General features: G+C 30.1%; 1 protein-coding gene across 1 annotated transcript in view; it reads right to left on the bottom strand.

Moving 5' to 3' along the window:
- The window catches only part of LOC113385398 (serine/threonine-protein kinase par-1-like), a 40,046-nt gene extending 23,143 nt beyond the window's left edge, over window positions 1-16,903 (bottom strand). The window contains exons 1-4 of the mRNA XM_026623245.1: window positions 16,844-16,903; window positions 14,798-14,913; window positions 11,962-12,132; window positions 9,098-9,221 (exon numbers count right to left, since the gene is read on the bottom strand). Coding sequence (XP_026479030.1) covers window positions 9,098-9,221; window positions 11,962-12,132; window positions 14,798-14,913; window positions 16,844-16,889 — 457 coding nt within the window. The 5' untranslated portion in view covers window positions 16,890-16,903. The remainder of the gene's footprint in view (window positions 1-9,097; window positions 9,222-11,961; window positions 12,133-14,797; window positions 14,914-16,843) is intronic.
- Between the last annotated feature and the right edge of the window lie 7,029 nt (window positions 16,904-23,932).

Raw genomic sequence — 23,932 nt, 5'->3', positions numbered from 1 at the left:
TTAAATTTCTTCGAACTCGAGATATGTATTTCATACATACCAAATCAAATCGGAAAGAGCATATCGTGTTGTACTAAAGTACATCCACTACAAAACCGATATCAACGAATTAAAGCAGGAAATTGAATCCAAGGGTCATAGAGTTAGAAATATCTTAACGTGTTGCATCACAGAAATAAAAACCACTTGATATGTTTTACGTTGACCTGGAACCCGATAAAAATAATACTGAAATTTTCAAAAAAACAAGATATTGAATCAAATAATTCATTTTCATCCACCGATTAATAATTCAGGAATTTCCCAATGTAGTCGCTGCCAATTATTCGGCCATACAAAATCCTACTGTAATAGACCGTTTATTTTGTGTAAAATGCGGTGATGATCATCCCACTTCAATTTGTTCCAAGTCGCGCGAATCTCCAGCAGTCTGTGCAAACTGTTTTCAATCCATCCAGCTAATTACAAAGGTTGTGTCATTTATCAACAGATAGTTAATTCTAAAAATAGAATTAACAGTGAATTTTCTGTCAATCAAAACAAGCCTACCGCTTCGCAAAGCTACGCAGCAGGTCTCGCTTTGCAGACTCACCAACACCGAGCAATTATCGTATGCGCAAGCTATAAAATCACATAACCCAGTTAATAATTCAGAAAATCAAAATTCAGCTATCTCTCAATTTTTAGTGGAATTTAAAGCAATGTTCAACCAACTAATGCAACAGAATAGTATGATAATTAACATGCTATCAACACTAATCAATAAAAGAAACTAGTATCAATGGCTAGATTCATTAGAATATGTGCTTGGAATGCAAATGGCCTTCTACAACATAGGAACGAACTAATTATTTTTCTGGAAGAAAACAAATTGACGTGTTGTTAGTAAGTGAAACCCACTTTACTAATTACTCCAATATGTACATACCCTACTACAACATCTACCACACTCCGCATCCAGATGGCTCTGCTCATGGAGGTTCAGCTATACTTATTAAATACAACTTAACTCACCATGAGGTTCCCAAATATAGCAAGGATTTCTTACAAGCTACATCAATCCAAGTCAAACTCGCTACATGTAACATCATACTATCTGCGGTATATTGCCCTCCACGCCATGCGATTACCAGCTTTCAATTCTATGATTTTTCTCTTCTTTAGGACCCAGGTTCATAGTGGGAGGTGATTTCAATAGCAAGCACCCTCTCTGGGGCTCAAGATTGACTAATCCCAAGGGCAGACAATTATACAGTGTAATTTCCCAATATAACTATGTAACGCTGTCGACGGGTACTCCAACTTACGGGCCTCAGATCCCAAAAAGAAACCAGATCTACTGGATTTCTTTATTTCTCATGGCATCAATACAAATTACACTGAAATTGAAACTAATTTTGACCTTTCATCCGATCATACTCCTGTAATTGCCAGCATCTGCTCATCTATAATAAATATTTCTCGAGCACCATGCCTCACACTGCGAAAACAAATTGGGATATGTATCGCAAAAAAGTTGAGGACAAATCAATTTGCAAATGAGATTGAAAACGCAAACTGACGTTAATACAGCTATCGAAAACTTCAACAACATTTTGACTGAAGCGCTTCATCCTCTACGCCTAAACCTGTGCAATCCAATCGACAATCTACTTCCTTAGAAATCAAAAAGCTTATCGCTGAAAAACGGAGAGCAAGAAGAAAATGGCATAACAGCCATTTACCTTCAGATAAAAACCTACTTTAACAATCATCAGTAATAAGCTGAAGAATAGATTGAAAGAAATGAGCAATATTAATTTCACTAACTATGTAGCGAGCCTTAACCGCTTCGATAATTCGATTTGGAAACCAGTGAAAAACCGACTCAAACCATGTGTGCGAAACCCGCCAATTCGTGGGATGCCGACAACGACTCGACTTGGTCACGAAGTGATAAGGATAAAACTGAAGTTTTTGCCAAGTATTTATCCTCTGTGTTTCAGCCTAATTTACCTTCTGATAATCAAATTTCTGATTGTGACATGGTTTATCGAACGATTCCTGTTAGAAATAATAAAAAATTCTTCTCTCTGAGAAGGGTTGTCGGGGAAATTTCTAAACTTAAAAACAAAAATCTCCAGGAATCGACTTAATTTCGTCGAGAATGTTGAAAGAATTGCCTAAAAAGGGTATTATTTTTAACATATATATATAATGCTATATTAAGACTGGAATTTTGGCCTAAATCCTTTAAAACCTCTATAGTTAAAATGATTCCAAAGACTGGAAAGGATCCTATTTGGTTTCATCTATAGGCCCATAAGCCTTCTACCTATTACCTCAAAATTTTGAAAAACTTTACTTCAAGATATATTATTAGAATCAAATAATATTCCAGACCATCAATTTGGCTTCCGCAAGCAACATTCGACAACACAACAGTGTCACAGACTTGTTAATATTATTAATAACTCTTTCGAAGCCAAGGAATACTGTTCAGCCGTGTTTCTGGATGTAAGGCAGGCATTTGACAAAGTTTGGCATGAGGGATTACTTTTAAAAATAAAATATAACCTTCCGTCATCCTACTATGAAATTCTAAGTCATACCTAACAGACAGAACATTCAAAGTCAGGGTTAACTGTGAAACTTCTACTTCTTTTCCGATAAGTGCCGGCGTTCCACAAGGAAGTGTGCTGGGTCCGTTCCTTTATTTACTATTTACTAGCGATTTTCCTTCATTGCCAACTACATCAATTGCTACATTTGCTGATGACATTGCAATACTTTCCTCAGATATCAAACCAATGGTTGCATCTATCAAGCTCCAGTTACATTATATGCTGTCGAGCGATGGACGAAAAAATGGCGCATTGTTATTAATGAGAGCAAATCTGCCATATTACATTTTCTTTAAACAAACTAACCTGTCCTGAAGTTTACTTTAATTGCCAGAAAATTCCACCAGCTGAAAATGTAAATATCTGGGAATATACTTAGATCGATCGAAAACTAATGGAAACCCACATTATGGCAAAAATTAAAACAAATCAAACAGAAGATTGCAGACCTGAATTGGCTAATGAGGCGCAAATCAATCCTATCGCTTGACAACAAGCTTTTGATTTATAAATCTGTAATAAAGCCCATCTGGACATATGGTATGGAGCTTTGGGGTTGCGCCAGCATGTCCAATATTGTTTTAATGCAACGGATGCAATCCAAAATCTTAAGGCAGATCACCAACGCACCTTGGTATGTAAGCAATAAAATCATCCACGACGACCTCAATGTTCCTCTTATTAAGGATGTAATTAGCAGCAGAAGTTTTCATTCCATCACTCCAAGCTAGAAAACCATCCAAATCAACTTATAGCACCTCTACTTATGACTCCGTCTAGTAGAAGGTTGAAGCGAAAAATTCCATGGGACTTAACATAACATATTGAGCTGCTCATTGGAACAGTTTCACGGATTATTTAGTTTATATTATAATTTTACCTTTAGTTTTAATTATGTTATGAGTTTTAATTATTATTATTTTTTGTTTACTTTTTATTTTAATTTATTATATATTATTTTTGTATATCAGCTCTGTAACTCATAGAGTCATTCTGACTCTGATTGTTATAATTAATAAAATAAAAAAAAAATATATATCAGGTATTTTTTTGAATCTTATATAATTGAAAAATAATCTATTATTTGTTTTGAGTTGTATTCATTCTGGGGCAAATATGTGAAATGCAATCAAAAAATGCGATGATATCAATTATCAGAACTAGATGTTCTGATGACTTCTCTACAGATTTTACCAGTTTTAACCTATTTTTTTAATTGGATTTTTTACTAGAATTCACTTACATAACTGAATAATTTTACGAATGTTTTGGAACCTATACAAGGGATCTAATTTTACAAGCATTATTTTGTATATTTAAGCGAACCTAATTAACCGTGAACGTTTAGAATTAGTCTATGCCAGCAACTTTGCTTTTGAAAATGATTATCTTCGTACATCAGAAATTATGATACGTTTGGTTTTTATAAAGATGAATGATATGACCAATAAGTTTCATTCATTAAATTTAATCATTTTTCTTCAAACTCGGTATAAATATAAATTTTATATTTAAGATAAACTTTCAATCATGATAAAATAATTTCAAACATGATATTTTAATTATCATTTTGTTTTTATGAGTAGAAATCAAATAGTCTGTAATAATTATTTAATTGTTTAATTTAAATTAATTTGCCATTAATTTATATAAAATACGATCTTGAATCTACTTAGGAGTACTCCTAAGTCCGTCCAGTTGTGATATCATGGAAATTTATTAGATACTTAATGAAAAACTTTCCTATCACTGTATAAGTGTGCAATATGAATAGAAAAAAGATAACAATCATATTCATTATTAAACGCGCAAATCATTTTATTACGTAGCAACGCAAATAGGCAAAAAAACTATTAATGATTGACAATGAATAACGAATAACCGAAAACGACATGGTCAACGTCCATGTCATAAAAAAAACAATAGTGGATAAAATAGATTTAATATTGTACTAGGTTATATGTAAAATTGTGTAGTGAATATTGCCAGATAGAACAAAATTTCCTGATTTGGCTCTTGATCGATATGGTACCCCACAACCCCAATTTCCATAATACTTCTCATTCTCATAATTGATATCATCTCTGCAAAAAAAATTACTTTGTGTATCTAATTATTTTTAAAAATTTTAAATTAAAGAAATTGTTAGTAAAATTATCATTATCATTGCTGTTAATTAATTGCAGAAAATTCTTATTTTAACCTTGATAGAATTCTTCCCTTTTATGCATGTAGACTCAAATGTCCATTTTTCATACTTTTTATGTTTTTGCAATTATTAGCAATTATTATAGGATATAGCTGTATCCGAAAGCACATGCTCATATGATATTTTTTTATGAATTTAGCTTTGAAATACCAGAATAAGAATACGCCTACATTTTCAATATCTTTCGAAAGGTATAAGATTTACTTTAGGTCAAGAAACGTATTGAAACTGATGATATTTTATTTATCTGATGATGAAAACAAGTTGTCTTGTCGATGTTCTATTAATTTGATATGCTTCTAGGAATCACAATTTTGCTTTGTGTCAATAAATCAATATTGAACTCCGATCTATATTGTATATATATGACATAAATTTATAGAGTTATAAATATACTGTGAAAATACAATCGATACCTAATTCGTCAATGATAAAAACATCAAACGATTCCACTAGAATTTCATGTTTTGATATTTGTGTTACAATTGGTGAATGCGTGGCTCAAATGGTTAATATAGCCTGCAACATACAACCTTACAACCACAAGATTGTGGGTTCAATTCCTGCGATAGATACATCCAGATATCAAGCATCAGTTATATCCTTTTCTCTTGAAAACAAATGGAACCTTTCAATTTTTTTTTCTATTTCACTCCCTGGACTACCGAGCCCAATATGACTGTTTTAAATCCATATTCACGAAATGTATCTATTTTTTCAATTTAGCTAGCAACCAACTTGCAACCAACAAAGTAGAATCATCTGCAAAGATCAGACCCTAATGGAAATCTACCAATCATTTATACAGACGTCATTACAATTTTACTAGCATCATTAAAACAAATAGTGTGAAAAAAATTTCTACTCTATTGATATTTAACGAAATTGACCTACTTTGAGAACAATAGATCACCTCACATAAAATAATACATAGACCGTCTCTATTTACTCGTGGCATATCAGCAAGTAGGTACTTGCTCTTCAAAAAACAATGACTTGATTCTAAAGAATTCTCAAACTCGGCAATTGTCGTCTAATAATTTAAAATAACGTCGCAGTGAGAATTCGATAACTCTCCATGACGCCGATGCCAAAGAAAACGACGTTTATTGATATTCGCGGAAAAGGGGAGACGGGGGATAAATGACACATTTATTTTTTATTTTCAGAGTCAGCCTTTGTGCATTGATATCAAGCTGACCAAAGTGGGTATATAATCCGAAACCACTGATTGCTAAGCACAGGGGTTTTTACCTCGGAGCCATGTCCAAGAAGACAGATATCATACAAGAAAAATTCAAATTTCTCAAATTTCAAAAATATCCCAAAGATTTTATTGCCTTCATTCAATGTTTGTTCATAATCGAACAATCAATAGTTTCTTAAAGTAGGAAGTCACATGTTTTGCAGGTTGGATTAATGACCCACAAAAATATTGCATAGCAATTATCTTAGGTTGACATCTAATTAGTTTTATTAAAAAAGCTATCCAAAGGAGCCCGAAGAATAGGCATTTTTTATATATATATTCATTAATAGCAATCAAAAATTATAAATTTCTATAAGCTATTGTGCTAAGTTTTACAAAAAAACATACACTACATAAAATTACATACACATATGCATCTATACAAATACAAAACAAATATACAATATGAAAAATTATGTGGAATAGTTTTTCCATCGAGAGATTTACAAATAAGTGCTAAGTTATATTAGTGGGCGATTTTCGTTTGAGTCTTCTCATTGGCGGTGCATTGAGCAAAGATGTAACTAAATGGTTCGAGTAAAACTCTAATTTTAACAAGTGTTTTTTCTGTTATTAATAACATCTTGAACAAATAGAACTTGGAAATCATTATGAATTATATAATTTGAGACATACCAAGGAGCGTCTGTTATTGTCCTAATTGTTTTTGACTAAATTCTTTGAATCATTGCAATGTTAGATTTCAAAGCGCTGCCCCATATTTCGGCTCCATATGTCCAGATCGGTTTGAGTATTGTCTTATAAATAAGTATTTTGTTTTCCATAGACAATTTTGACTTTCTCCCAATAAGCCAGTTAAGCTCTTGGGATTTCAATCTAATTTGTTGAATTTTATATTTCATATGTGTTCTCCAAGTCAATCGCCTATCTAGATGAATTCCAAGATACTTTACGGATTCAGACTTTGCATTTGTCTAGTAAGAAGAATAGGCATAATTCTTTAAGACGATGAACCCCGATCTCCCCTATATGATGCTTGCATTCAGTTTGATTTCAGTTCTGGGATTAATGTTTGTTTATTTACATTGCACAGGGACGTGACGATATGGCGATCGCCTTATCAGCGAAACTGGCGCAAGGCTATACCATGCCGATTTGTGCAGAGATATTACTTTTTTCTATACCTTTTGGTAAACTTAAATCGGATTACATTTTCGTTCGATAGAAATTTTTTTAAAGTCAATGTAGGAGATAGGAGGTAGGAGTTTTTTAGCATTGCTGGAAATAACACAGTTTGTTGAGACATGTCAGATTTAGAGTATTTTTATACTTTAGTAATTTGGAGTATAAAAATAAAATAATGGGTAGTACTGTAAACTCCAACACTATTCAGAAAAGTGGCCAAAATGGGCTAATTTCAATTGGTAACATATTTTTAAGTAAAAATTTACATCACTGCTGCATAATATCAAGTTAGAATTCACGACCATGTCCGCACAAAGCAGTACACTTAACCGTTGTACCATGGACCATCCTTAATTTGGAGTAATTTGGAATATGCTATAGTAATTAGAAGAAAAACTGTATTTTGTAATTATATGGGATATGGTACTCAAATTGCATTTGTGCTTTACGAATTAAACTCTAATAATTGCTATTAGAGGGCGTCCATTAATCACGTAAGGTTTTTAGGGAGAGGGAAAGGGTTGACAAAAAATCACAAAATATCACATGGGGGAGGGAGCGGTATAGTAAGATATCACGTGTACTTATTTTTTACCTGATTTTTGTTAAAATTCCAAACATTTTCAAAAAATATCAAAAAATTTACAATTGTTTCTCGTAACTAAAAATGCACTTTATGTTTGGTGGGGGGAAGGGGTAGTTCAAAAATCCTTAAAAAATCGTTCATGTGATTAATGGTCGTCCCCTTCGTAGAATTCATTGTTAAAGAATCTAAAATACATCAAGATCGTTTCTAGAAATAATTTTGTTGATACTAAAAGGTTATATCATTTCCGTGGGCAATAGTTCTTTTATACCCATTTACTTCGCCTAATTATTACATATTTCAAAACTTGAAAAGCATAAATTCAAATATGGAGAATAAAATACTTCACATCAGCCATAAATTACTGTTTTATTATGAAAACACGAAATAACAATTAAATATAGAGACCTATCAAAAGTTGCAAAGTTTAGATTCGGAAATCGAAGATGAGTTTTGGCAGTTGATATTAAATGATTGATTAAATTGAGTAAATGCATAAGAGCCTGATGATGGAAATTGAGTCGATGAGTAAACAAAATTATTTCAGATTACACTTTGACGTATTTTCAAGTTAGCTGACGGTTAATTAGTAAATCATAAAATCATAAAGCATAAATATTTATTCAACAAAATAATAAAATAATATTTTGTAATTTATAAAATATTCATTGATTTTATTACACAACACTAAGTTGGACTTCTTATGGTATGATTTACTATAGATAAAATATATTTCACATTTATACTTTTCGCTTGCAAATTTATCTAAAAGCCGACTCAGCCCCATAGACGAATGAATACAACGTTGCATTTTGTAGGTTAGATTTTATGTGTGAGTCATATCATAGCGTTACCATAACACTCCTAACTCCGAAGAAGTTGGAGCCAATTCTCCAATAAAATTGAAATGCAATGGTAACACTATGATATGGGTCACACATAAAATCTAATCTACGAAACGCACAAATATTACATAACAGTTTTATCATAAGTGCATCTTTCTGATGTCCCATTGATAACAGTTACGTGAAGTTAGGGTTTATGTGTAAAACGCCTAAGATCGCACAGCATACTCATAGCATTTTGACTGTTCCTACTACCAATTTATACAAAGATGGACCAATAAGACAGCTTTACCTTAACGTTTGTATTTTACCGGAGTATTGGCTCCTTTATTTCGTATAAAAAGCATAAGAATTTGTCGATATCCTTCACATTCTTCCCCAAGTTTCATTGCCGTTGTTTACATTCGATTAAAATAATATTTCGAGAAATATCTCGTTCTAATAATAATAATGTCTTACCTGAAGACATGAAGTAAGGTATGCGAAACCTTCCGCTCAGTACCCGATCCCTCAATGTTTGCAATGTGGAGCCGTCGAACGGGAGGGCTCCACATACCAGCACGTACAGAACAACGCCGAGACTCTGGAAATATAGAAAAAAATATAAATAGATCATCATTTTATTGTTGAATTGTAGAAACCGCTGTTAAATGGGTATTGGGTTAGCGTCATTTTATCAAATACTACATCTTTATTCATCACAACAATATTGATGACTCGCCAACTTTATAGAAATAAGTACTATGGGTCGCTGTTATTCGCACGTCACAAATTATCTATCTATCTATAATGTAATAAATCATTTTTAACTTCCTGTAGGGTAAGTTATTGTAAGGGGCCGAAAATCGAAATTGAAATTTTTTACATTTCTCTATGTTTTGAAGGTTTCTGAACATTTTGGCATACCTCAGAAAAAATGGATGTGTGTGTATGTATGGATACAATTTTTCGGTCACGCTTTCGGGCGCACGGAGCAACCGATTTAAATGGTTCAAAAAACATTCGATTCCTATTGATAGAGAGATGTGCTGATTAGTTTTTGGCAAAGGCAGGTCTAGCCGTTATGGAGATACGAAGCAAAGAGTGCAGAAAATAGAAATTGAGGTTTTGAGAGAACTGAGCATCCGGTTTAAATGATCTAAAAAAACATTCAATTAGTAATGATTGGGAGAAGTGTTTATTAGTTTTTGGCAAAGGCAGGCCCAGTCATTTCGAAGATACGGAGCGAAATGTATAAAAAATGGCAGTTTTTGAGAGAACTAAGCGTCCGATTTAAATGATTCAAAAAACTTTCTGCTTGTCTTAACAATATAATTGATTTTGGAAATAAATTTTTTTTTTGTTTTAACTTTTTTTTTTCAAAAAAAAAATTTTTGTATATCGAAAATAATTCAGATTTTATTTTTAATTCTGACTATAGTTCTAATATACTTTAAACAAATAATTTCTACTTTGCAATTCAGTTTATATAATTCTTATAAATATTAAACAATGTTACAATATTTATAATAATCTACATATTTGAAAACATTCAGTATTCTTTCGTTAGGGTACGGAAAGTTCCAGCAATTTGCCTTAAGGCACGATGCCATACACCCCACTAATTTTATTTGTAATTAATTTCAGGACATAGTGCACCAACATACACTGAACAAACAATAAGGGCAATTGAATTGGTATGAAGTTTTACACCAAGTGGGACATTTCTAGTTTAACCCTTTCCACTCGGATGCCGCCGGCAGTAAAATACGCATTAATTCCGCAATTTTCGAGTGGAAAATTCAATACTTGTATTTTCTAAGGTTCAAATGATGGACATAATTATAATTTTATTTTTAATTTTTTTAAGATTTATAAAATATATATAATTAACTTTCAGAAAAGATTGTTTTCGCCAGAAAATCCAATCTGTTAAATTTATACTTTCTCGACGTTTCAAGTCATTCTGAATCGTTTGACAATAGAATTGAAAAAAGTGTATGAGTGTGTGTGTATGAGGCCATTAATTCCGTTAGGCCTAAAATGTGGTTTAACAAATTATTAAAAATTATTACGTAAGAGCGTGTAGGGTTCAGTAAGTTATCACTAGTTAATTTTTTTCACCTGGATTTGGATGAAATAATATAATTTTCTTTAAAAAAACATCGAAATAATGTACTGTTTGTCATAGATGCTGAAATAAAACGAGATGTTGGTGGGGGAGAGGGGGCAATTTTAAATATCACTACGTTTCACCAAGAGAGGCGAAAGAGTCCAAAAATCTTTAAAATCGATCACGCGATTAATGGATGTCCCCTATGAGTATTATTACTTATTAAAAAGTTATTAAGCGGGTATTCTAGTAGAAATTGAAAAAAATCGATTTTTTTATTTTATATTTTCAAAGTTTAACTATCTAAAAATATGGGTACGTGAAGGTTTTTGAAAATTTGAATTATTTTCGGAGATATAGGCATTTTACTGACTCGGACTCCATACTGGTTTGGCTTCACGCAAAACTTTAAATGCGTTTTCCTCAGAACAGGCTTTTTCAGTACTGTTGACACGATTCCTCGAGTTTTAATAGACCGATTCACTTGAAATGTTCAGAGAGTCTTGTTTATGAACCTATCTATAGCCCGAATTGGGATTATCCCCAAATTCCAATTTTCACTATTTTTAAAAAATTCGAGAAACTCAAAGAACAGTAAAAAAACACTTTTTTTAAAACAGTCGCCAATTTGTAAAAAAAAATTTTTTTACTAATCTCTAATTCATTGACATCATTGTATATTAATAATATTTTTAGTTTTTGCATATCCGATGGCTAGGAGGGCTGAAATCATGTCAAGACTGAGGTGCCAATTTTTTGAGAACACCCACTTCATCAGCTGCCAGTTTTTACAATTTTCAACTTTTTTATTTTTTAATTTTTGTTTTGTATTTTAATAATATTAATAAACAAGTGGTAAACAAATGGATAGAAGAAACATTCATTGCTTTCTTTTACGACACTTTAAAAATGACCTAAAATTCATCGCTCTAAACTAGAATATCCCCTTAAAGCAATGAAAAATTAAAATAACTTCATTTAGAATTATTTAACACTAATTAATATTAATTTAGAATAGAGAAATTTCATTACTCATAATAACGATATAAATTGGCAAGAATACTAGAACTTTTCCCTCTAAATGTCAGATTTCCATCTCCTCGTGATATAACTATAGCACCTGCTCCGAACACAATACTTTTATGGAAATATTAATACATATTTCAGATTTTATGTTTCCGACTGTATGGAATATAAAAGAATAGATTACAATAATCGATGTTTGACTCACCCAGATATCGATTTCTGGGCCCGTGTACTTCTTTCCTTCGAAAACCTCTGGGGCGGCATAAGGCGGACTGCCGCACCACGTTGCCAAGAGTTCGCCTTGGGTGTAGTAATTGGAAAAGCCGAAGTCGGCTATCTTGATGTTCATGTTGGCATCCAGTAGCAGATTCTCAGCCTTTAGGAATTAACACATTTATTGTCAACTTGATCTTTCCATTATTTTATTCGTGATAATTTAAGTTTGGGATAAATGAATCATTACAAAATGGTGCAAGACTACCACTACTTAATTCAGTTTTTGCTTATATTCCTTATCATTTGTGGACTGTAATTAGATTTTAATACTCACTTTCAAATTGGATTAACAATTTTAATAATTAACTATTTTTTATAATTTTCGCTTTTTAAATTGCGGCACTTTATTGATATATTGATCTTCTAAGACCTTATCTATTAATTTGAAATATTTTAAGGTGAAACATATGGGCTCAAAAAGCACACTACAACTGCGAATTTTGATTAAAAAAGTAAAAATATACGTTTTATTATCTAGTAAATTTTGAAATCGAATATTACCTCAGATTCAACGATAATTATATTTTTAGAATAATTGAAACTAATTTAGAAATGAGAAATACACCTATAGACTTTGAGAATTATATATATAGACTTACAGAATATAGACTTTTCTTTAGTTTACAGCTGCTGTTTTTTATGCTAATCTTTTCTATATCGTTCCAATTTTAGTATATGTTCTGCCGAAGCAAGAACTGCTGTTTTTTTATCAATAATGCAATATTTCAAACTATTTTGTATTCACATTTAAAAACAAACTTTATTACACATTATTAACGTTGACTCTCTAGAATATTTATTATATTTCCTTCTCTTTATCATATTTTTTTAAATCCTTTACTTTTTGTAAGTTTTGAACATCAATTTTTGTTTCTTCTAGAATGTCGAAAAATTCAAGTTTTAATTAGAAGTTACGATTATTGGCGCTAACTTATTACTTAATTTTCAAATTTTATAATTAAAAAAATATTAAAACACTTTGTTGTAATACTGAAAATCGTTAAAATGAAAATTGAGAAATCAACATTGAGGATCTGCAATTATATATATTCTACTAATAGTAAAATTCAGATCAACTTTTAATTCACGATTATTAACCAGTTTTAATTGCAAATTAGGATTATTGACACTAACTTATTACTTAATTTCCAAATAAATCTTATAATTAAAAAAAAAACAAAAAAACCTTGTTGTAATACTGAAAATCATTAAAATCAGAATTCAAAAATCATCATTGATGCTCTGCAATTATGGATACTTTACTAATAGTAAAAAACCAAATCGACTATTAATTATATTATTAATAATTAATTTTAATTGCAAATTAGGATTATTGCTTTTTAACATATTAACTAATTTTCAAACAAATCTTAGAAAAACAATGAAAATTTTGTTCGGATACAGAAAATCGTTCAAATCAAAACTTGAAAATAATTATTAATGCTCTGCAATTATTCTACTACTAGTAAAAAACCAAATTATCTTTTAATTATTTCAGTTGTTCATTGGACCTTGTAAATTTAGAAAAAAATCAGAAAAGGAGATTAATATTTTGTAGAAATAAATTAATAAAAAAAAACTAATTTAGAGTAGTTCCTAATACTTCCTGAGGTTGTGCATCATGAACCTAAATTTTTTTGCCTTAAAATTTTTTTCGAATTCACAAATAAATTTTTAGAAGACAATCACATTAATAAGTGTATCGATTTAAAAATTATTTAAATTGTTAATCCAATTTGAAATTATATGTGCATTTTGATGTACAGTGGTATCCCGCCTTACGAGCGACTCGTTATGCGTCTTCTTCGAGATACGAGCCGTCAAAGATCTAATTCACTTTTGAAATACAATAACGAGTTGAAGAAAAAAATAGCATTGGATAGTTTTTTTAAACTCAAAAAATAGTATAATGAATATTTAGTCATTTTCTATTTAGTAATTTGCTATGTTTTTGCAGAATATGTATTTGATTTTAGCAATAAATGTTTCATTTAGTTTTATTACTGTGCTGGAACGAATTACCAGCATTTCAATGTATTTGTATGAAAAAAATTTCTTCGAGATACGAACAATTCGACATGCGAGCGAATTAAGCTCCTAAGGCGGGATACCACTCTATCTAAGATTCAAAAACATAAAAAAATATAAGCAATAAATAAAATTAGTAGTAGCATACATGCAATATACGTTGAACTACTGCTAAAAATTTAAGGATAGTGTTTGTACACGTAGTTATAAAATTTATTAAAACTCTTCTTCGATAACTCAGGTTGTTGGGTTATAATTTAACTCTTGTAGCTGTGGACTGTAATAAACACTTACTATACATGTTGTTTCGCGGACTTTACTTTTAGAAGTGTCCAATTAGTTCCATCAAAACTCTCCGCTACCCCCAGTTACCAGGCTACCAGGGGTAGCAACCATCCCGTGTAAAAGCTTAATGCCATGAAGATTGTCACATTCATGGCCAATATAATAAAACGAAAATGCGTCTGAACATAGTATATAAAATATTATATTGTATATAAAATATTTTAAATGATTAATGTCTAGTATTAGCATAGCATACTTAATAAAGTCGAATGGAACTTTTTTAAAAACAATCGCTTCAATAAATACAAAACTTCTTTTTTTTTTAATGTCGAGGGGATGTCGAATAGGGGCGATGTGAGAGCAAAAGTTCAATGTTTTGAAGTATTTCAGTTATTATATCTATGAAATTAATTTCTAGTCTAGAATGTTATAAAATAATTGAATTAGGTCACCTTCAGATCTCTGTGGACGACTCTCCTGGCGTGGCAGTATTCGACAGCTGACAGAATTTGCAGAAATTTACTCCTCGCCGTGTGCTCGGGCATTCGACCATAACGAGCGATGTAATCTGTGAGGTCACAAATTTTAAAATTTTATTAGAATTTGCACATTTGGCATAAGTTTATAACGTCATCGTAGAATTAAAATTTTACATCTACAGTAATAAAATTCCGGACAAATAATGTTAAAATAATTCCATCGCTTATGACGTATTTGATAATAAATGGAATTCATCACTCTAAATTATTAGAATTGTAGAGAGTGGAATATTATATAATTCTAAGCAAATATATAAACTTTTTTTCTTCATTTATTTTTGGTAATCTTGATTAATAACATCTTAATTTTTATAATATAGATTTTAATTTTTTATGCATTAAATATCTACCTAGTGCCATTCCAATGTATGAGTGGATACTCATAAGGTATGAAACAACTTTACAATATTTTTTTTTTTAAATTACATGAAGATTAACATTATTTGATCATATCCAATAGCTGATTTTACCATGGGCTTGCTTTCTAGCAAAGCACCAATAACAATAATATTGCCAAAATATATTTCTAAAAGTACTCATAATTGCTAAAGTTTTATTAACAAAATCAATATTGAAAAATAGAGATAAAAATCTAGGATTAATGTTACTATATATTGTAGTATTTTTTAAACATCATTTTTATAATTAAATTTTGTATATTTAAACAAAATTACGTGTATTAACATTTATAGTTAATACTGAAGTTCATTTAATATCTCAAGTGTTAAAATGCAAAATATTAACAAATGTGATATACATAAAATATTCCACTTTCTCTTATGATTTTTGGTTTTAAATAAATATTTTATTCTTGGGATGTTATTAATCGAAAGTACTTCATATTTCGATTTTCAAAAGTAAAACGTCTGAATTATGCATAAAAGGACAAAATTTAATATCCGGTTAGTATGACACTGAGCAATTTCTACATTATGTTAAAGGATAAATTCTTGAATGTCATCGTTAAATCATAATAAAAAGCTGAGCTTTAAGATATCAAAATAAATGAATGAATATTTTATGATTATGAGGCATAAGTCAGGATCAGAAATTGTCTAACGTTATGATTGATGTATAAAAAAATTCAATATTTAATGCAAAATGCAAGATTTGTTACAATTAAAGATATTGCACTGATTATCATTGTGATCAAGCTTTTTGGAATGAAATCAATGGCATTATTATTTTACAAAATCAGTAGTCAAATTATGAAATTATTGTTGCATTTTTAATAAAAAAGGTATTCTTTATTTTTTTACCTCTGTATTTCATTTTTTTTAATTATATTTATTTATTAATTGAGTATGATATAGAATAGAGTAGATCTTTTTAATTTGATTCAGTTTGTGGAGCCAAAAACTTTTATATATTGTGCATTATAAGTATTTTTTTCTAATTATAATATACATCCATTACAAAATTTAAAAAACTATATATTGCTAAAACGTGACTAAGAATTAATCATATGATTTTCTGGTTAAATATTTTATTGACCGTAAAACAGAGGTTAAATATTCACGGCAAGTTATGGATTTTCTTTTATATTTATTGGATCTATTGTGGATTTTAATGACTTCTATTATAATAATGTCAAGCAAAATGCAGTGATTTATAATACTTTTTGATAAATAGCAATAACACATTATATCTTGAAGAAATATTGTGTTGAAATACAATGCAAAATAAAATTTTGTTGAAACCATATAGTATAAAAATGTAGAATATAGTATGGGAACGATATGTTTTAATTTTCTTTATTATTTTAAATTTAACAAATTTTGTCTTCTACGTGTTGAAGGAACAAAAACGTCAATAAAAACAATTTATGAGGCAATGATTCTAGAACCTTTCTTTTTATTCACATTGCTTTTCATACTGTTGCATATTTTACTATATGTTTGAAAAAAATTATGATCTCAAATTTTTATATTTAATGACTTAAAGTATTTTTTTTCTTACCGAATATTTCACCTTGGCTTGCGTATTCAGACACTATGTAGATCATATTTTTCGTTTCCATGACCTAGAAATAATGAAAAAACATTATTCTTTTGATGGACATGGAACGTTTGAGGAAAATTATTGGAGGTATTCATAAGACAAATACAAATAAATATACATACATGTATTTAATCGGATTATGATATATTCAATAAATGTGGGAATGTAGGTACTCATGATTATACAGATCATGATACACTTGGGTAATAATGACTGTGGAATCGCTCAGTTTTCTCAGTTTCTATTGAACCATTTTTCTAATGGTAATTTTCTACTTGTATTTTCTCATAAACTGAAGTCATTAAAATATTTTATCAAAAAGTCATGATGCTAAAGTTACCAATATCTTGTGACCAAAGCATTCCAATGCCCCTGCGGGGTTGCCAACGGAGAAACTTTATAACAATTTGCTATAAACACTTAAATAACTAAAAATAAAAAAGCATAATATTGTCCATTTGGCATAGTTTATTTTATTAAACATCATTGTATCAATTCACCATAGTTCTCTCAATATAATAAACACAGCTTGCGGTATTTTTAGTACGAACCGCGGTCGGTGGTTAACTTTTCATTTGGCAACCGAAACACGAGCGTAGATGTTTGTAAAACATCTGCAAAATTGCAAAGTGACACATGTTAGTTCCTTCATTATGACTAGTTGTCATATTTGATTGCTCCATTAAAATAAATGAAGCCACAAATACACAATCCGCAATTTATAACAACTGCAGTGAACTAATTTGGAGGTAACCTTATTTGTTTTGGAGCAAAGTGAAAAAAATGTTCCAAGATTTCCAATTCAATATATTTCGATTATCCAGTGTATCGATGTCGATTCTTATATTCCGTATTTTACGCCCAATTCTTATAAATATCTTATTACTAGAATCCCATTATGTTCGCGTCCCAGATGCTTTCAGGAAATGTTATCAGAAAGACAGGCAGTATGAAATATTTATTGTAAGAAAATATATGTTTTGTGAAAGACATTTATTGCTTATTTTTGCAGTATCTTGAGGCAACTGAAATGCTTATTGGGAATTCTTTGTCACATTCCTTGAAAAAAAAGAAGAAAAATCGAGAAGTAAATATCTTGAATAAAATATAAATTATTCAATAGGACGTGACACATGAGGTATGATTTTTAGGCATCTGTAATGGATCAATAAAATCTTTTAAAATACATTTTAAAAATAAATTCAATTGATTAAAATAAATGGTACATAGTAATGCATTAGGTTATTTGTTAATATTTTGCGACTTTCAGTTTTGCTCCGTTTTGAAAAATAACCACCATAACCATGAAACCAATTGTTTCAAAATTTCTTATGTTACGGATAATCTTTTGTTATCAGTATACCATTTACTGAAATTCAAACGTTGTAATTGAAGTTCAACTTATTCTAAATTGTTGAAATTTTCTTATTATATGCAAACATCAAAAACCATTTAAATCATCTAATTCGCCAGTCAGAAATATATTACACTTCTAATTACTCTCTTGGCATAAATTGCACGTTAACGCCTACGCAGTAATTCTAATATTATATATCTTCCAAATTTATCATGAACAGTGCATGTAGGTAATCAGGAACAAAAAGTTGCCCGAGCAATAAATATCAATCAAGACTCATCAAAGTTTGTATATGAGCTTTGCAAAAATTTATGAGCAATCTCACTTCGTAATAAAGCTTCTTTTTGCAATGAACACGATCCATTGATGTGCTAGCCAAATTATTTAAGAGTAAACATACACAGACGAAAAAGTTTTCTAAACATATCATTAGAATAGTCATCGCATAAGTTAAGTTGCGAGAAAAGTAATTTCGAATAATTTATACAAATATCATAAACCTATATATGAGTTTAGGTAGTTAGAATAACAATGATTTTCAAAATTATTGAAAATTTTACGAATTTTTTTGGTGTATATTGTATATGATGTTCTTTCAGGAAGTATTCTGGTCAGGAATTTTTGATAAAACTATTTTTTTTTTGATATTAGCAAAGTTTATTCAAAATTTAGTTTGCTTTTAGAGATAGCTTTTTGAACACGAAAATCCTCCTCTGTTTCCTTCCTCTGCGACACGCATTTTTCTATTCTATTTAAAAAAATCGAGAATATCCAATTAAATTGTAACAAAAAATTATTAGCAAAGAGTAGCCATTTTGTAACAAAAACATTTTTTCAACTTGTCCGTAGTTCATACATCATATGTATATATATATATATATATATATATATATATATATATATATATGTAATCTGAGTGAATAGATAGATATTAATTTAGAAATATGAACAAACACTCTTTTTTGCACTAATTTATTAAATAATAAATTTTCAAACGTTTCGAGACTAGGTTTGTCTCATCATCAGTGTGTTATAATTTAAAATCTAAAATATGGAAACCTAAATTAGCATTATGTGTTATCCGTTACAAGTCGTTCATTCAACAAAGAAAATTCAGACTCCGGAGATTGTTGGTGGGGCAATATAATGAACGACTTGTAACGGATAACACATAATAATAATTTAGGTTTTCATATTTTTAAATAATTTTCCATAGATTTTAAATTATAACACACTAATGATGAGACAAACCTAGTCTCGAAACGTTTGTAAAATTATTATTTAATAAATTAGTGCAAAAAAGAGCGTTGTTTGTTCATATTTCTAAATTCATATATATTTAGAACATAGTTAACATTGGTATATTTCTACAGATTATTTGGAGGGCTGAAATATGTGTATGGTCAGATGCCAATTTTTTGAGACATACCACTTCAACACCTCCTAGAAATGATCTTTCATGACTATTTATGATTTTTATTTTTTTTTCTAGATTCTCAAAACTTAAACTTAATAACCTGTAAAAACAAATGAAGCAAAAATATTATTTGCCTTTTTACGTCCATTCAAAAATTGAATAAAATTCATGTTTCTAGGCCAGAATACCCCCATACTATAGCTTCTTAAAAATATAGAATATTAAAATCTAGTTTTTTTAAATGTATTTTAGTTAATCCTGTAATCAATAACTGATATCCAATATCTTTCTATTACTCTCTTCAATATTGACTGTAGAATTCGCTCGCATTACTGTCTACTTTATATAGTTCTAGACAACCAAAACATTATAAAAAGTAAATGTTTATTGTTCCAAGAATATTTTTATAAACTATATTTAGTTCTCCAAAAATGACCTTGAAACAAATTTCCATATCAAACGGTCCCACACAAACGTACATGCATCTAACAACTTGCGGCTATTATTTACCTACCTAGATTAGTATTGTAATTACGTCAGAGATTTTTAGAGTCCTCTAATGGTATTGCCATTGTACATATTCTAGTATCAACTCCACCAGTCCAACGATTTTATTTATAGAAATAGAAACATGCTAAGTATAGAGCCCCCGAGGAAAATCTATGCATAAAACATTTCACTGAATATGCTATAAAAGACATAATAATGTGACTTGCGTCAAGATAAAATGATTGTAGGTACACTTGATTGATGCAAAAATATATTGCTGAGCTATAACTTCTATGAAAAGCTATTATTTGCATAGAGTTAATTAGAAAACCTTATCAGAGCTTTGCCTTTGCATTGTAAGTAATTGCGTTAATACTCTACGTAGAAATGCTTTTCATGGACAAATATTAAATTATATATCCTATAACTTTTTTTAAAAGAAACATTTTTTGATAATTTTTGATTTTTTTTTTCGATTTTGAATCTTATTAGTTTTTAATTCCTATTCATGTTGGTTGATCTGGTACTATCGAAAATAACTGATTTTTGACTCACAAATAACATTGTTTAAAACTATTTTTTCTGGATCTCCGAAACCTCTGAACCTGCCTTTACAAAAATGTAATCATTTATTCATTACGTTAATACATGTGAATCATTCAAATCGGATGCTGCGTTCTCTTAATTGCCATTTTCTTCACTTTTTGCTCCAAAACGGCTAGACCTGTTTTTGTCAAAAACTAATCGGCAGGTCTCCCCATCAATATGAATCGTATGCTTTTTGAATAATTCAAATCAGTTGATCAGTGGTCCCGAAAACGTGAATGAATATTTGTATCCATACATACGCATTCACACACACATATACACTCTCATATACTCTCACATACATCCATATTTTCTAATAATGAGGTATGCCAGAAACCTTTGAAACGTAAAGAAATATGAAACATTTCGATTTTTGGATGATTACCATAACTTGCCCTACGAGAAATTGTTTGAAAATTCAAAATGACTTGAAACGTCGCGAACACCTATAAATGACATCTCGGATTTTCTGGTAAATTCATAATATCAGGAAGTTAAAATATTCAAGTGCAAGAATCTTTGCACACATATGATGTGAAACATAAGAATATGCATTTATGTAAAACTATAATATTTTATAAATTTTCAAAATTTGAACATATATCCATTTAGAATATGCTGAAAAATATGAGATCTTCTTTCATATTTTTTACATTTACATTTCATCAAAAATATTTCTTTTTTTCTCGAGTATTTGTTCTGTGCGGCTTCATATTGAAATATAACACTCCTTATTCATATGCAAATTCAAAATCCGTATAAATTAATCTTTTGTTCAAACATTCAAAGAGCTTCAATTCTAATTTATTCATAATTTGAAAACCGATTTATCTAAATTACCTAATTCGCGAAACGGCGAATCTTTCATCCGCAAGCAGACTGTTTGCACAATTGCGCCTTTCTTACAATGTGTATTTGATTTGTTCATATGATGATCAATCATAGCTCGCTTGAATAAATTTAATTTCATATTTCAAAGAGTCTTGTGCAAACATTAAAATTTGCACGGTAATTTTCGACTATGACAATTATACTTTGCTTGCGTCAAGAGGCAATGATGCGCGTCAAAGCGGCGAACCGCGAGTCTCTGCAATGATTCTTGCAATTGTCTTTGCGGCAAAGGACTATTGTCGGAGATATGCGTAGGCATTATGTAATTGGGCTGTTTTGATGACTTATTTATATTATTTTGTTGCATTCATAATACATTTCGCCTACTTACTTCTTATATACTCGGCTGCAAAAAATAATTACAGTGGAGCCTCGTTCATCCGGCCCTCGGTTATAAGGATTTGCGATTATCCGGACTACCGGTATATAATGTAATCCAAGAAATTATGTCTGTGCATACATAAGGAAGTGTTAATTTCTTAATAAACATTGATTTTCGTTGATCTATGTATTTGTTATGTTTTAATAAATACACAATTTCATTCTTCATACATTCGATTATTCGGATTTTTGATTATCCGAATGCCTATAGAGAAAATTAGTCCGGTTAATCAAGTTTCTACTGTATTCAAATGAACTAATTCATATAATACGCTTCCAAGATTACTTAGACTTCCAGGATTAGACTTTTCACCTTATTTTCGTAATAAAAGTGTAGTACACTTTGCCAATAAGTAAATCAAAGAAATATGAGAAAATCATTTTTGTTACGTGTGTATAAAGATTTTAGATCGAAGAAGTAGAAACACAAATATTACATCAATAAATTGAGTTCGATATTAACTTTTTCCCATAAGTATACAATTTGTTTGAATATGTGTGAACTCAAATATTAACTTCTCACTGATTTGAAGTGAGAGTTGATATTTGAAAAGACAAATATGTTTCTAAGGTACAAAAGTTTTAAAAGTATTTTGGAAATAATTCTTTAGATATTGTAATTTGCAGATTCACATATTCAATTTATTTATTACTTTCAGCAGAACTCCAATTCTGAGAACATTGGTCCTTAAAAACACATCAAAACAAGAATTACTAGGCCACATTGTTCCTAGTAAGTTACCAAGTGTCGGCTGGATAAATTTCATACCAGACTGGACTTTATCAATTAAACCAATTAAGAGATACCAGGATTTATTAGGATCAACCATAAAAGTGGAGATGGCGAAGAAAAAACAATTCTCTATGTATATATTATCGTTAGTGGTGATGATTTTTTTGATCAGAAGAACATCATGATTAAAATCCAGAACAGTATTTTTAAAAAAATAAAAATTCGCTGGTGGTCAAATAATTAGCCTGGTGCCGATTCGTAGTGATCGTTTTCCTCGATTTTTCAAACCGATTCTGTTTACCGTTTTTTAGTGTTTGAGCAGTGTTTTATAAAGGCCTTTATAGTGTACAAATGCGGTCATAGTGTTTTGTTCTCGGTTCCTGGTTCCTGGTTCCTGGTCAGCTCTCTTCTGGAAATCACGAGGTAATGCACGTTTTTTCAGCACAAGTCAAAAATATATTTCATAATATATTTAAACATTATATTTGTTTCTCTATTTTTCAGACAACAAATTGGTAATCGGGATGTTCCAGAAGAATCGGTGATTTTAAACAAAGGTCAGTGCATTTTCATTCCTAGGCATGATTTCTAAGGGTACGGTCACACATCTCGTTGCGGATTCACAAAAATAGATTTTTATCGAATTTTATAGATTTTCTAAGATATTTTCGATCTTCATGATTATTTTTCCGTAAACTAGGTTAGGAAAATAGTAGGTTTTTAGTGCGGAAAATTGTGACCGTACCCTTTACTAATCGACAAATTTCTTTCAGCCAAATAAAAAAAGACTGTTTTAAATAGAAGTGAGTGTAGTGGTTAATAAAAATTCGCGTAAATAAATTAATTTTTAAAACAAAAGTGTTAATTAAATCAATTTTGCATAATTTCGCGTAAAACAAAGTGTGTGTGAAAGAAAAAGTTGACTCTCTGCAATTTTGGAAGAAATGCTGGCATCCATACAGCCTGAGAGGTAAGAACAAGTAAATGTATCAGATTTTATTTAATTTATATCCACTGGAAACATGTACGTATAATACTATTCGGAGTGTATATTAAATTATGGATCCTTAGGATCTCAAGTCTTAAAGGTTATTTTGTTAATTTAAATGACTTCAAAGTAATTAGGACAGACGTCCCAAGTATAGTTCTTGTAAATCGCACATGCTAAATTATCAACTCTTCGTATTTCTT

The sequence above is a fragment of the Ctenocephalides felis genome, unplaced genomic scaffold (genome assembly GCF_003426905.1).
Source record: "Ctenocephalides felis isolate EL2017-DRISC unplaced genomic scaffold, ASM342690v1 CF-g0.4_SCAFFOLD_03571, whole genome shotgun sequence".
In the NCBI taxonomy this organism is placed as follows: Eukaryota; Metazoa; Arthropoda; class Insecta; order Siphonaptera; family Pulicidae; genus Ctenocephalides; species Ctenocephalides felis.
Note: the sequence above shows the minus strand (reverse complement) of the source record. Positions and strands in the feature narration are given on the sequence as shown.